General features: G+C 51.4%; 3 protein-coding genes across 3 annotated transcripts; 1 reads left to right on the top strand and 2 right to left on the bottom strand.

Moving 5' to 3' along the window:
- Positions 1–155: 155 nt before the first annotated feature.
- On the top strand, positions 156–6,303 carry EDD37DRAFT_622084 (uncharacterized protein). The gene has a single exon (XM_062816036.1). The coding sequence runs from the start codon at positions 561–563 to the stop codon at positions 5,979–5,981; it is 5,421 nt and encodes a 1,806-aa protein (XP_062673235.1). The 5' UTR covers positions 156–560; the 3' UTR covers positions 5,982–6,303.
- On the bottom strand, positions 6,230–11,799 carry EDD37DRAFT_259143 (uncharacterized protein). The gene is made up of 4 exons (XM_062810789.1): positions 9,994–11,799; positions 9,640–9,940; positions 6,640–9,556; positions 6,230–6,585 (listed from the first exon to the last, which is right to left on the bottom strand). The coding sequence occupies exons 1-4, from the start codon at positions 11,669–11,671 to the stop codon at positions 6,478–6,480; spliced, it is 5,004 nt and encodes a 1,667-aa protein (XP_062673234.1). The 5' UTR covers positions 11,672–11,799; the 3' UTR covers positions 6,230–6,477.
- Positions 11,800–12,643: 844 nt separating this feature from the next.
- On the bottom strand, positions 12,644–13,996 carry EDD37DRAFT_622082 (uncharacterized protein). The gene is made up of 2 exons (XM_062816035.1): positions 13,185–13,996; positions 12,644–13,135 (listed from the first exon to the last, which is right to left on the bottom strand). The coding sequence occupies exons 1-2, from the start codon at positions 13,654–13,656 to the stop codon at positions 13,104–13,106; spliced, it is 504 nt and encodes a 167-aa protein (XP_062673233.1). The 5' UTR covers positions 13,657–13,996; the 3' UTR covers positions 12,644–13,103.
- Between the last annotated feature and the right edge of the window lie 23 nt (positions 13,997–14,019).

Below are 14,019 nucleotides of genomic sequence, written 5' to 3'. Positions count from 1 at the left end.
GGTGCTAGGCGGCCCTGTCAGCAAGACAATTGGTATGTCAGTTGTTAAGTAGGCACCCTAAACAAACTTAACCTTCTCCGGCCCGCAGCCTGAATTAAGAACAAACGAATCCCCAGACCCGCGTAAGAGGCTTTAGCCATTGTTTTGGCTGGCTTCCGCTTCCAACGTGGTCATCGATCGATAACTTTACCAGCCACGCCAAACATGGGTACGTATTCATCACCTTGCATCCATTTCTGCATATGCATGAATGACCTGTTGCTTTCTCTGTCTGCCTCTTTTTTTTCCGCTTGTACATAATGCTTCCTTTACATAGCTTCATACCGAATCCTTTTCTCCAATAGCTGTATTGCATCTGTTTGGCCCGCGCATTGCAGGACACACCTTTGCATTACTTTGACTCGTTCTTCCGAGCACCTATCCAGCCACGCAGTCCTTTCTCCGTTCCCTAGCCGCTTCGACATACTCCTCGATGGCCACTATTACAAGTTATTGTGCAAATTCCAAGTGACTGGAAATCTCCCGCGCAAAAGCCGGTAGCGGCTTGTTCTGCCGCCGGGATGGCTACCTCTATGAATCCGGTCGATCTGTACCATGACCCCGCGCTCGATGGCCTGATCTATCAAAACAAGACCCGGGCGAAGAATAACGGTGCGAGCCGTCGAAGTAGTGTTGGACACAATGGGCGACCAGGATCCGAAGTATTCGAGGCAGAAGATCTGCCACCACCTGCGCCGGAGGTTCCTCGAGGGCCGCCAATCTCTTATCGGGGAGCCCATGCTCAAGGCAATGGCAACATGCAGAGATCATTCTCACAAAGAGCTAGGGGCAGACCATATCATAGAGAAGCATTTGCGGACATGGAGGACGATGACCCGGAGGAGCCCACCAACGAGAAGCGGCGCGCGATAGCAGATACCGATCAGCCCCGGAGGATTTCACCACCAAAGCCTCGTCAGCCAAGCCCTGCAGATATTGAGGACGACTCTATGGAAGACTTCCCAATTCCGAAGTCGCGCACAGTATCGGGAGCTGACCAGAAGACAATCTCACCACCAAAACCTCGCAAGCCAGTTCCCACGGATGGTCTGCGCATTAACACCACTGATCTGAGTGGCGCAAAGCCCGCAACACTGCCACGAAGAGATGTTCAGTCAGCTCGCGAACCGGGCGCAGGTCATGCCAGAGTCGAATCCAACACTCGCCGCGTGTCCGAGACGCCTCGACGGACCGAGGAGCCAGTTTCAGCTGTGAGCAGATCCAGTGCATTCCGCGAGGATGCGCAACACCGAGACTGGGCTCCTGATAGATCTCCTCTGCAAAAGTTGGAGGTCACGCTAAATGACATCAGCAAAGAGGAGAAGCGCGCGAGGGTACAGGAAGCCGAGATGCTATTGAGGGAACGCAATGCGGCCAGGACCGCGTCCGGTAAGGTTGAGTCACCTCAAACGGCACAATCTAGTCGAAAGACTACGTCCTCGATGAAAAGGCCGGCAGCCGATGCTGAGCGAACGATCGAACAGGAGGTGCCCATTTTGGAAGATTCAGGCCTGGTTCGAAACCTTAGTACAACTCACCGACAACGTCTGCAGCATAGCACCACTGTGGACAATCACCGCCCTGATGTACGTGCTCTGTCCGGTGAAGGCGCGCAAGGGTTTGAATACACAAGATCTGCTCCGCAGCAAGCTGAGATTACAAGCCAGCCTCGCCGCACAAGTTCGAAGTATCGGCGAGACGATCTTGGAATCGATGATTTCGCAGGCTATGCACGCAGGAAATCCGCCAGCAAGAATGTGGATCCGGGAGTTTTGCGACCCAGACAATATCCTGAACCTGTATCTAGGAATGGGGAGCTGCCGCCACCCGATGCCTTATCGAGCCAACGCCCAGCTCAAGTCTCTGGGGCGCAGCCCAGACGTGATCCTCCTCGACGAGCATTGGCGGAACGGCAGAATGCATCTCATAAAGCTGCATTGGAGCAGCTCACAGGCGCCCCTGCATCTGATGACTTGATGAGAGCAGATTCTCGCAAGCTTCAGAAGGCTCCTCCACCGCCTGCCGAATCACGTGCTGTTACAAATCCAAGCCGGATACCCATACCGAGTGCACCAGCTCCCACTCGTGCTGAAAGAACTGACAACACCGACCAGAATCCCAGCCGCCGTCCTGCAGTTGCGCCTGACAATCAGCGCCCGCTGCATACTCCTCCTGTTCAAAGGGGCTCGACTCTTCAATCCTCACCGAACCCTAGCAGTCCCCGCTCACCTCTTACAAAAGTCGCCGATGTGATAAATCAAAGGCAAAGAAAGTCAAGCGTCTCATTCAAGGAGCCCTTAAACAGGCGTCCGGTAAATGAGTGGAAAGAAGCTGGAACGGCGAGATTGACCAAGGCCGATTACTCTACCGAGAATGCCGCGCAATCGGACAGAGGCAAGGCTTGGTGGGAACAAAATGCCGGTTCTTCTGGCCGACGTCAAAGCAGATCGACGATAACATCCAGTAATTTCGGATCAGGGCCACCCATTGACAACAAGAATGCGACATTTCAGCCCAGACTGTTCTTACGGTGTGGCCCGTTGTTGCGATATACAGGAATGAAGAAGGCTAGGACCGAGAAGGGTGAAGAACGTGCGATTTGGCGGGGAAGCGTGCTCATCGTAACCCAAGATTCACATTCATCCTACGAAACTCCACCAACCTTGCGGTTGTTTTCTCAGCCCAAAAAGCTGCGCCCTCCGCCGCCACATGAGATTGCAGGGGACGAGCTTAGCCCCGAATATGTTGACCCTATTGCCGGTTTGGCCAAGCTTTCAAGGACTGGGAAGGCGTTGTACGTGCGCCCGATTGACCACATTGAAGAAGGCAGAGATCTTTCCCAGATCGAGAATGATGATGGACTCTTCGAGAGCTCACCCAGTCCGACAGATCTGAACGGTTCACAAAGCGCGAAGAACAAGGCTGTCGATCGTGATGGTGAGCAACTGGGACGTTATGCGGAAGTGGCAGGAGCAAGACTCTATGCGGATCCCGATCGTGACGTGACCTTCTGGCGTTTCAACCTCGAAATCGAATTGGCGGAAGAGGAGGAACATATCGCATACCGAATCAACCGGGGCGCCTCCATGGGCTTCTGGGTGCCAGGTCGTGGACAGACTATGAACATGATGTTTCACAGCTGCAATGGCTTCAGCTTATCAGCGAATCCACATAGCTTCTGCGGCCCTGACCCTATGTGGAGAGATGTGCTGAACACCCACCAAACCCGCCCCTTCCATGTCATGATTGGTGGCGGCGATCAAATCTACAACGACCGTGTCATGCTTGAAACGCAGCACTTCGGAGAATGGAGCAGGATGCGCAACCCACAACACAAACACCACGCTCCTTTCACCAACGAGATGAAGGAGGAGCTCGAAACCTTCTATCTCAATAGATATACCATGTGGTTCTCCCAGGGATTGTTTTCAATGGCTGCTAGCCAGATTCCAATGGTCAATATCTGGGATGACCATGATATCATCGACGGCTTTGGATCATATCCTCACCATTTCATGGAAACTCCAGTGTTTTCAGGTCTCGGGAACGTCGCTTTCAAGTATTACATGCTCTTTCAACACCAGAGTGTTCCGGAAGAGACCAGTACTGATGAGCCCAGCTGGCTGCTAGGCAGAGAACCCGGTCCGTACATCAAGCAACGCAGCAGAAGTGTGTTTGTGCACATGGGCAAGCATGTCGCATTCCTCGGTCTAGACTGCCGCACAGAACGAATGCACGGAGAAGTCCTTAGTGTTGACACTGTCGAAATTGTCCTCGAGCGATGCCGCAAAGAGTTGAATGAAGGTGAAACAAAACACCTGATTGTTCTTCTAGGCATTCCGCTTGCCTACCCACGCTTAGTCTGGCTGGAAAACGTGTTGACTAGTCGTCTCATGGATCCTGTCAAGGCTATGGGCAGAATCGGATTGTTAGGCAGCGGGTTTAACAATAAGTTTGACGGCGGCGTCGAAATTCTGGATGACCTAGATGACCACTGGACTTCAAGAAATCACAAACACGAGCGCAATGATTTGGTCAAAGACTTACAAGATCTAGCTGCTGAGAAATCATGTCGTATCACAGTACTGAGTGGAGATGTCAATCTTGCTGCCATCGGCCAGTTTCACTCGAATCCCAAGCTGAAAATACCAAAGGACAAAGATCACCGCTACATGCCGAACATCATATCTTCTGCAATTGTCAACACTCCACCCTCGGATATGTTGGCCGATGTTTTGAATAGACGCAACAAGACTCATCATCTGGATATGTACACGGATGAGGATATGATACCCATGTTCACGCACGACGTCAATAACAAGACACGAAACAACAAGCACTTGCTCCCGAGACGTAACTGGTGTTCTCTCCGGGAGTATACACCTGGATCCACTCCCACATCTTCACCTACGGAAAGCCCTGCAATGTCTGAAGCTGAAGACGATGACGAGGAGCAACAAACTCCACCACCCCGGCCCCGTCGATTCTCTTTCACCAAAGACGATGTCAATCCTCGCAAGCTCTTTCGAAGGCTGAGTTCACGTGGTGCACCTCCAACCTCCTATCGTGACACTATGTACGATCAAGGACGTCCTGCATCCCACGACGGCACAAGTGAGGACACGGGACGTGTTTTCCCATTGAGAAGGAACAAATCTGGATATGGAAGACCTTCTAGTGATTCTGAGGTCGGACCCGGTCGACGCGCTTCTTCATATGACCACAATTCGTCAGGGGTGCCGATTCGGCCTAATACTTTCAAGCGTCGGCCAACAAATTTCTCCGAAAAGGCTGCGAAGAAAGGCAATATCCCTGCCATTGACGCCGAAGGCAATGAGATTGACGTGAACGACCACATCAACCTAGAAGGAGGACTGGACGTTGTCCTTAACGTCGAAGTCAATCAGAGAGATCCGGCTGGAATCACGATCCCTTACCGGCTGCTCATTCCTGCCCTCTTCTATGATGGTAGCTCTGACCGCGAAAAGCTCCAAGAGCCAGCGGGCGTGCAAAGAAAGCCAACCCTCCTCGGCCGATTTAGCATCGGCGGTAGGCCGAGCCATAAAGCTGCACAAAGTCCTCAGGGCAATTGGGGCCAGGAGCAAAGCGACGACGAGAGTTACAGCGAAGGTGAAGCATATCCAACAAAAGCACCTACACCACGACGACGTTTCAGTCTCTTTGGCAGTCGGAAGAAGAAGAAGGAAGAGTACCTTAGCGACGAGGAGTCAGACCACGACGTCCAGCCTCGCTCAGCTGGTCCGGTGCTGCAAGCGCAGCCACAAACTTGGCAACAGCAGCAGCAGCGACAAGAACAACAACAGGAGCAGCAGCAGCAACAGCGACCACAACAACAGCAACAACAGACACCACCGCAGGCCTATCGCCCGCCGCCGCAGCAAGCAGCTCAAACCAGCCATGATGCTTTATACGACACTGAGCGTCGCCCACCAGCAAATCACAGTCTAGAACCAGCGAAGCACCCAAGCACCCGCCGCTCTCTGACCATATCGTCATCTAATCCTCGACCCGCCTCGTCGGTCGCGCCCAGGGTCGCCAGCGACTCTTATTCTACTCAGAACACGCCTTCACCAAACCAGAGGCCTGGGTATGCGTTGTTTCCGGACACAAGCGGACCAGGCAATAATCCACCACGCCGCCGTCTCAGCAAACAGGAGCGCGTTCTTGGAATCTCTTCGAACGACCCACAGCCGCTGTCGCAGCCGGAGTCGCACAAGTTGAGAGGCAACGGCATCATTGGCAAGGATTACTCTCCCAATGACAAGCAACAACAACAACAACAACAGTATCAGTATGGCAATGACGAAAATCAAGAATACTCGGGGGCTGAAGCCTACAAGGCCTCAAAGCCGAGGCGGACATCCAGCCTTAAGAAGGCGAAGGATTGGTTGGATGGTCGTGGCAGGGATGACGTCGATTGATCTATTACTCGTATGCGTCGATGAACAGCAGATTGCTTTCTGGATACTTCTTTTTTAGGGCAAAATCTTCATACGTAGAGCTCAGTTGGCTATGGAGCATTGTATCTTCCAAGTTCTCCTCATCTTGGCTGGAAGGACCTCAAGCGGGCTAAGACCCTGGAATCGGGACATACCTAGGTACTTAGTGTACAGTGAGCGTAGCCTGCGAGCCTGTTTCGAAAAAGGGCACATTTTGACCGCTGTAGCTGGTCAGGTTCAAGTAGATACCATTCTTATTGTCATCCCGGAGTCCTTTAGACACAACGATATAGCGTTTTGCCTTGGCAGGTGTAAGGCCATCAGCTCTATCGTACAGCGCTCATATCTTGCCGTCAAGAAATCCGCTGTTGTGAACCAGCTTGACCTCGAACTTGTGTCTTTGATATGCGCCCTGTCAGACGGTGCCACTTTTTCTGCAAACAGGCTCGATACTTAATGTACAGTGAGCGTAGCCTATTCACACAAATACTGTTGCTTTTTCGGCCTCGGCCATCTTTCTCGCCCACTTCTTCTTGACCGTATCAAGCCAGTCAACCCAAGGTTTCTCCTTGTCGCCGATTCGGATCTGAGATCTGTTAGAAAGATGCATCACAACACTTTGGGATGGAGAACGACTCACGATCCCTTTCTTGACTCCTCGCCAGTCGTCGATCGGAGTCTCGATAAAGTTGTGTTCGCCCCAGCAGCACTTGTACCAAAATCCGTCACTTTCCCCCATCCAGTATTGCCTCTGCGCTGCGTGGCAATCCGCGCAGAAGAATGAATCGACACAATCAAGGCACATGTACAACTTCTGACCCCGTTCCCATTTATCAATGCGGGCTGTGTCGCAGGGCCCCACGCACCCTATGCCGCCCGAATCGAAAAGATCTTCTTCCACTTCTTTAGTGTCGGGCTCGCTTCGTGTACGTGAAGGCTCTCGTGAAGGTTTCCGTGAAGACTTCCGTGAACGCATCCGCGAAGATGCCGGTGAAGTGGACCGTAAGGAGATCGGCGAAGCGGGCAATGGGACCGATGAAGGCAGCGGTACAGGTCTCTCGTTGAGAATCTCTGGAGGCTTTTCGTCGTCTTTCGCAGCCGGCTCTGGCGTGGTGGCGGTCGTCAAAGCGTTGCCATTCGTGGAAGTGGTACTTTCAGCGTGTGACGACGAGCTTCCCTGTGCATCGTGAGTTTCTGTCAGCGTGTGCTTCTCGGGACCGTGTACGTCCGCTGCTATCCCTGGCGAGGCGTCTGGGTCGTCGGCTGGTTGGGACCTCGTAATCTCAAGCGAAGTCGCTACCTCCGCATCAGGTGACTGCTTCGCCCCGGGCCCTTGGATCGTTTGCTCGACTTTCTCTGCCAGCAAGTTCCCTTTTTCTTTGCTGTCGTTCTCGTCCGCAATACTACGCCCGTCATGGTTATCAAGACCTTCACTGTCAGCATCTGACTCGGTATCCGACGATTCAACATCCTCCGCGGAGCCAGCGTCTGATTCCGTTACATTACCGTCGTCGCTAATTGAAACACTGTATCGTCGTTCAGAATCATCGTAGATTCTTATCTCCGAGAAACGAAGGGATAGTGCTATTTGTGCATCGTCTTCAATGCCAGCAAAACTCAAAACTATGCCGAGGACGTCGAAAGCCATAGCATCATTTGATCCGATGGTGTCTTCGAGATCTGCAATGCAGAATTTGAACGCTTGGTTGGCTTCATACATAGCCCGAGCCCACCCGTACCTTTGTTTTTGCATTTTTGCCAGAGTGACATACGCCCTTGCCAACGCAATAGGTTCGATTATGGCAGTCTCCCTAAATTCTCTGATGAGTTGAGTCAGAGTGTCGATGATTCCAACTATTGTATCGATGGAAGTGCTCATGCAGCAGCAGTACTTCTCAAAGAGTATGTCTGTCTTGAAAGGGAAAACCGATCGGATAATGCCGCCCCTGGATAGATTGATATCGACCTTGACCATATCAATAATACTGTCCAAGAGGATCTCGGCCATCCTTGTGGTACGAGTGTCTTGCCGCAGAATGAGCGAGAGGTCGTATTGCAAGTCAAGCGCTCGAATCGGATCAAGGGATTGCCAGTACTCAACAGCTCCCTCATAGAGTTGAGCAAGGATATCCATTCGACGAGAGTGTACGGCAGCCTGCCGCAGGTGATCACCCTTTTGTGTTAGTCTGTCCGGACGTTCGTATAGCCATTCATATCTGACTCGACTTTCTTGACGGCGAACCTCATAGAGGATTTTGGCGTATTGTTTCTCATCAAAATGGATATCTGTGATCATCGTCAGGAAGTCGAGTAACACCTGGCTGTACTGTATCTGGCCACGCCTGAATGCTTCAAAGACATCTTGGCACGTTTTCAAGGCGTTGATATCGTCTTTTAGCTTTCGGGATGCTTTCGCCTTGAGCAGACATGCGGCAAGGTAGCGTTCATTGTTGAGCTCAGAGCCGAGGGCACCTTTTTCGTCTTCCCATTGATTTAGTGCCTGCGTCGTATATTTCTGCACCTTTGCCCATAGCTCTTCGGACCCGTCCTTATTCTCAGCCTCATCCGCTTTTACAGCATGATACTCTGCAAGCCCAAGCAAGGCATAGAACCGCTCAGGTCTTAGCAGTCTTCCCTTCTTCAAGTTCGTCCTGTACAATCGAGCAGCCTTGTCTTGGTCCTCGGAGCTGAATGAATCATTCAACAGCAACGCTGCCGCATTGCGAGCCTGAACAAACCACAGGTGATTAGATGGATGTTGTTTTCGTCCGTATTTCAGCATCGTGCTTGCTATGCTGTCGTTTATGTATAAATCATAGTGGTGACGTCGCATCGGACCCAAGGGCTGCTCGACCGATCCGATAAACAGCCTAGTGGTGAACAGAGCACGAAAAGCCAGCCTATAAGGGACTCTGGCGTCCTTCCAGGTGACCTGTCTTGCCATGTTGTCAAGGTGCCCACGTCCCAGGGTCTCGAGCATGTTTTGAGGTGCCTTGATAGTTGCTGCAACCCAATCACGCGCAGAGACTGTAAGCTCTTCGTCATCGTGAAAGCTCATCTTCTTGGCCCAAGCAAGCAACAAGGCAGCGGGTTGCCCACTGAACATGTCCGAGGCGTCGAAAGGTTCGTACAAGTCGAAGTACACATAATCGTAATAGCCTTGCCGTTCCATCACTGACTCGAAAACGATACACGCGTCGTTCTTGTTGGTCATAATCCGTGAGATGGCTTCGACGACCTTTGCACCTTGTTCTGGATTGGAACTTTTGATATCTATGTCTGCCAAATGCTGTATCACATTTGCTGCAGCATACTCCTGGACTTTATGGGAGATTGGAGACAGATCTTCGGCATTGGCGTTGCAAAGGACGTCGCAGAGGACCTGGAAAATGCCAATCTTCTCTTGAAGAGCATCTTCGATCATGCCGTTGTCACCTCTTTCCAGGTATTCTCTTACTGCAGGCTGCCGAAAAGAGATGAGATCAGCGGTCACCTTGGGGGCGGGTATACTGTCAGGTCCATCCTGATCCTCTGATGTTGTCTTGCTGAATAGCAAACTGTGGCACAGTGTCAACAATCAACTTGCTTCATCCATTGAACTGTCGAGCGGACGCCAACGCATACCGCGACTATTACGTACCTTGAAGACTTGCCTTGAAGAATCTCCTTGCCTACGTCGAAATTGGCCAAGGAGGCATCAAGAGCCGTGAGGTGAGAAAGCTGCTGGACACTGAGGGGTTCTTTGGCAAAAGTACACCACGAGTATATTCTTTCAACACTTCTCCGATCGTCGTCACTTCTCTGTTCCTTGACAATCTTTATCATGGTTTCATACAGCCACACAGGTGACCCCAGGTATTCCATATACTGCAGGGTCTTCGTCTGGTCGGCTTCACTTTGCTCAACGAGCGTCAAGAGGAGATCGATCGACGACATGATACCTATCCAGCCATGTCAGTACGATGCTACCTATTCGAAAGGTGTTGACACTCACTGTCTTTCCCTTGTTTGAACCTGTCTTTAATCTTTGCATGCAACTCGGATCCTAGGCTCTTCAAGTGGTCGGAGCGTGCGATTCGATGATCAATCACCTTAGAGATGTCGTCCGCCTGTCTTGTCTTCTCATCCAGATCAATGATGGACAATGATTTTAGAACAATCTTGTCGCGCGTCCCGGGAGGCCCGGTCATCAGGACGCGTATAGAATGCTTGTCACTACCCAAAGCTTTGAATGGTTCCAGCATCCTCTCAAAAGCGCTTTCCCTCATCTGGTCAATGCCGTCGAGGAGAACGTAGAGTGCCCTCGGCGACTCTGAAGACCGTTCAAACTTCTTCAGGATCAGGCTTTGCCACAAAAACGTGGCTATGCCTTCCTCGTCGTTTGCTGGGCACTTTTTCAGTTCTTGTGCCATAGAATCACCCAGCCTGGGATCTTGCTCAGCGATCTGCAGAACAAGTGAGGCGAGTACATTCTTGAAAGACTGGGCGTCCTCATGACGACTGGAAGTAAAATCTTCTTTGCCTGGTTCGAAGAGAAAGCAAGTAACGCACGAGGCTTGTCGTGGTCGATCAGGTTCCATCATTCCAGTAATAGCGATGGACTTGGATAGTTCCTGGAGGAAGCGGTAGCACTTATTCGCAAAATAAGTTTTACCCGCTCCCGAAGAGCCGGAGACGAAGATGAATGGAGATGACCCCTTGGACCACGCCGTAAAGCCTGTGTCTTCGTTGACCCAGGAAAAGGTGCCTGGGACAAACCGCTCTTCAATGACTGTCATTTGCTTCTCCATGTTTGATCGAGCTTCCACATTCACGTTACGCTTTTTGAAATCCTCCGTGATGACCTTCACCGATGACGACTTCTTTTGGAATTCGAAATCTGACGGTTTGAGCTTGGCCGTTCGGATCGCCGCCACCAGGCTATACGGCAACTCGTCAAATCTCTTTGGCAAGTCGCCGAGTCTTTCATTCGAGTCGAGAGCGATGTCAAGGGCTTTGATCTGGGCGGTGTCCCTAAATAACAAGATAGCTTTCTGGACACTGTCACACTTTTGGTTGACCTTGTCATTGCGTCCCTTCATCAAAGCCCGAACAAACATTCTTTTTCGACTGTACTCTCTGAAGACCTTAGTAGTGTAGCCACAGAAATCGAACATGGCGAGGAATATCTCCATCAGGCGGCTGGTGAAGTGATCATCCTTGAATGAGTGGGCCGCAAGGATATCAATATCTCGAACAGCATTATGAATGCTTTCAAACGTTTGCTCGATTAGATCGAAGTCTGCTGTCATGTTTTTCGCTGCCTTGATCATGTACGAGACTGTTCCAGCAACGATCTTTGCAGGTGTTCCGTACCCGTCGGGGACCGCATCTGCAATCAAGCCAACGGCCTTGTCCAACCAGTCGAGGCATCCACCGACCGCTATGACGATCTTGTCGGCTTGGTCTTTTGGGTGCCGGGCTCTCTTAAACAGTTCGGCGGCTTTCGCAACGCCAGTACTTGCTTCTGCGACATCGCCGGCCTGCTCCAATTGCTCAAGGTTGACATTATTTTCCCGGATGAAGTTATCGATAGCATTTGCCCAGAGTTTGCCCAGCGTTGTCTTCGCTGGGCTTTCCTTGACGTGGACACCAGGCTTTCCTTCAGCCTTTGTTTTGGTGATTACCGCCATGTCCTACTGGGCTGCAGTAAAGCATCGAGGAGGACCGAAAAAGGAAGGTCGGCCACTGGCATCTTTCGTTCCTCAAGTGGTTTGTGGAGGGAGATATATCCCTGGCTGACGCTGACCGAGAGGCGCACATCATGTTCCACGCAGTGTAGCCGCTATCCAGTTGCAGCTGGGGTGAAACTGGACCTTGGGTTGATTGGAGCCGCGTCACCATTTTCCTAGCATAGAAATAGCTTGGTTAGACCCATCCAGCCCAGGGCTAGCATTTGGACTGCAGATTGGGGGCCAAAGGCAGTGTGCTACTGTAAGCCTCACTAGCCTTGAACGTAGAATAGCTTCTTGAAAGTTTCATGGGGCCAGGACGTTTCGTGTAAGTGTAACCTCGACCCATGCTAGGAAGCTGTGCATGGATCTTCTGGACAGACGCCTTGAAGCGCCAGCTAGCAAGGACTTCCATGTCGCGGGGATGGATGTCAGTCGAACAATGGATCATTGGACTGGTGGTTTGAGTTATCATAGGATATCTGAAGTCTAGAGATTGGGGAAAGACGTTAAGATACTGTTTAGTCGCGCTTGCAGTAACTTCGGGGCGTCCCTCTGCGCCGCCTTCCGCCAAGCTACTTAGTTTAGGCAGGAAGCACCCATATCTTAAACACACCAGCACCTATTCACGGGGGCTGGTCCGCTCATCAGGCCTTCCATCAGATTGACGTTATGCAGATATTTGACAGCCATTTCTAACTTAGTAGTTCATCTACACCAACGCTGAGAGTTTGTCGTTTGTCAGCCTTCACACCCACTCACAATGAGTTGCCTATCAAGTTGAGAAGGCTTCCTCGACATGAGTATTGCATCATGGCCAGTGGTATGTCACCAGCATTCCACGTTGTCACATTGCATCATCCCATCACTCCGCAACCTTCAACGTTGAGCCTCTTCTCGTTGCTTGTCTCCTCACACTCATCCTTGACCACTTCTTCTTTCACTCTCTTCTTTGCGCCCGGTGCCTTTGCTCCCCAGAACTGCTCACTCGCACTTGACAACTCGGAATTTTTCTCCATCATTTTGAGCTGGTTGATCCTCGCCCTCAAAACCTCAACCACAGTTTCGCGATCCCAAACCCGGAGACACTCTGGACACTTGTTCTTGCCTTTTCCTATTTGCGCACACTGGCAAGCGATATGCATAGGCTTCTTGCAGTGCGGACAAAGCACAGGACTGTGAGCTCTGGCACCCTCGATTTCGCACTCCGGAGCGCCGCCCATGTTGCCTGTGCAGATGATGCATGGACTATCTTCTGACACGACGACCACCTGCCTCAGTTTGATTTCATGCTTCTTTGCCATGCCAGAGCCAGCCTGCGTACCCGCCAGGAGACTAGATACCATTTCATGGACGTCCAAGGATCTGTGTGCTTCCTCCAAAGGAGCTTGCGTTACCGCTTGCTTGAAACGGAGTCGAGCTTCCGTGCGTTGGAGTTGCATGACCGCCGCACGCAGGGCTGATTTGCCCACAGCTTGAGCTTCGATGGTCTCAAGACGTGCTTCAACGGCTCCTATGAGTTCTTTTGCCACCGCATATCGAGCTCCTACTGTCGCAATGGTGGAAACTGAGAATGTCTGCCTAAGATCGAAACGGTTGTGTATGAGAGCATGATCGACGTTGTCCAGGACTTTGCCGTGGGCTTTCTTTTGCTTGTCAGTCAATGTTGGATGGCACTCGATAATCTTTTCCAGCTTGTCCTTGTAATCCCTCAATAAAGCGGTAAGTCTGAGAAGATCCTTTGTTGCTCGCTCGGCTTGCCACTCAATGGTATCGGCAACGGTGGTTTCAGTGGAAGCCGATGACAGCGAAGCGTTCCGGGACTTTGGTTCAGCGTTCGTTTCGTTCACACCGGGTACTTGCGACATTGCTCGTTGGTGGGTGGTTTGCTGAGCAATGTTGATCATCAGAAGTACTAACGGGGGAAACACCCCAAGAGCAGCCATGAGAAGTCATACCTTCCGAGCAGTCCACACTGCCTCATTGCTCAACTTTGCTCAAAAGGCATGGGGTACTACTACGCTCCACTGCTTCCGTGAGACAGTGCTGCAATCGACGAGAGAACATCCGACTATTCAACGTCAGGAGCCAGTGCATGGTCAGGCAGTCAAGAAAGGTCTTGTCAACACGTTTGCACAGCCCTTGACTCTATTCAATTGCCATAGAAGTGAGGCAGTCTCTTCGGGACCCTCTTGTGCACTGCATAGTAAAGATACGTAACAGCTAAACTCAACGCAAATTCCACATACCCCGCGAGACACTTCAAGCTCTCGAGATGATATTCAGTATATGTTTGCTATGCCGAGGAC

Source organism: Exophiala viscosa, assembly GCF_022695815.1.
Source record: "Exophiala viscosa unplaced genomic scaffold EDD37scaffold_2, whole genome shotgun sequence".
Taxonomy (NCBI): domain Eukaryota; kingdom Fungi; phylum Ascomycota; class Eurotiomycetes; order Chaetothyriales; family Herpotrichiellaceae; genus Exophiala; species Exophiala viscosa.
The sequence above is the reverse complement of the archived record's forward strand: the minus strand, read 5'-3'. Positions and strand labels throughout refer to the sequence as shown.

Coding starts and splice junctions, on each gene's coding strand:
- EDD37DRAFT_622084 (XM_062816036.1), top strand. CDS start 561: ATGGCTACCTCTATGAATCCGGTCGATCTGTACCATGACCCCGCGCTC.
- EDD37DRAFT_259143 (XM_062810789.1), bottom strand. CDS start 11,671: ATGGCGGTAATCACCAAAACAAAGGCTGAAGGAAAGCCTGGTGTCCAC. Junction 9,941..9,993: donor GTTCAAACAAGGGAAAGACA/GTGAGTGTCAAC, acceptor ATGGCTGGATAG/GTATCATGTCGTCGATCGAT. Junction 9,557..9,639: donor CTTCAAGGCAAGTCTTCAAG/GTACGTAATAGT, acceptor ACTGTGCCACAG/TTTGCTATTCAGCAAGACAA.
- EDD37DRAFT_622082 (XM_062816035.1), bottom strand. CDS start 13,656: ATGGCTGCTCTTGGGGTGTTTCCCCCGTTAGTACTTCTGATGATCAAC. Junction 13,136..13,184: donor TGAGACCATCGAAGCTCAAG/CTGTGGGCAAAT, acceptor ACTCCAACGCAC/GGAAGCTCGACTCCGTTTCA.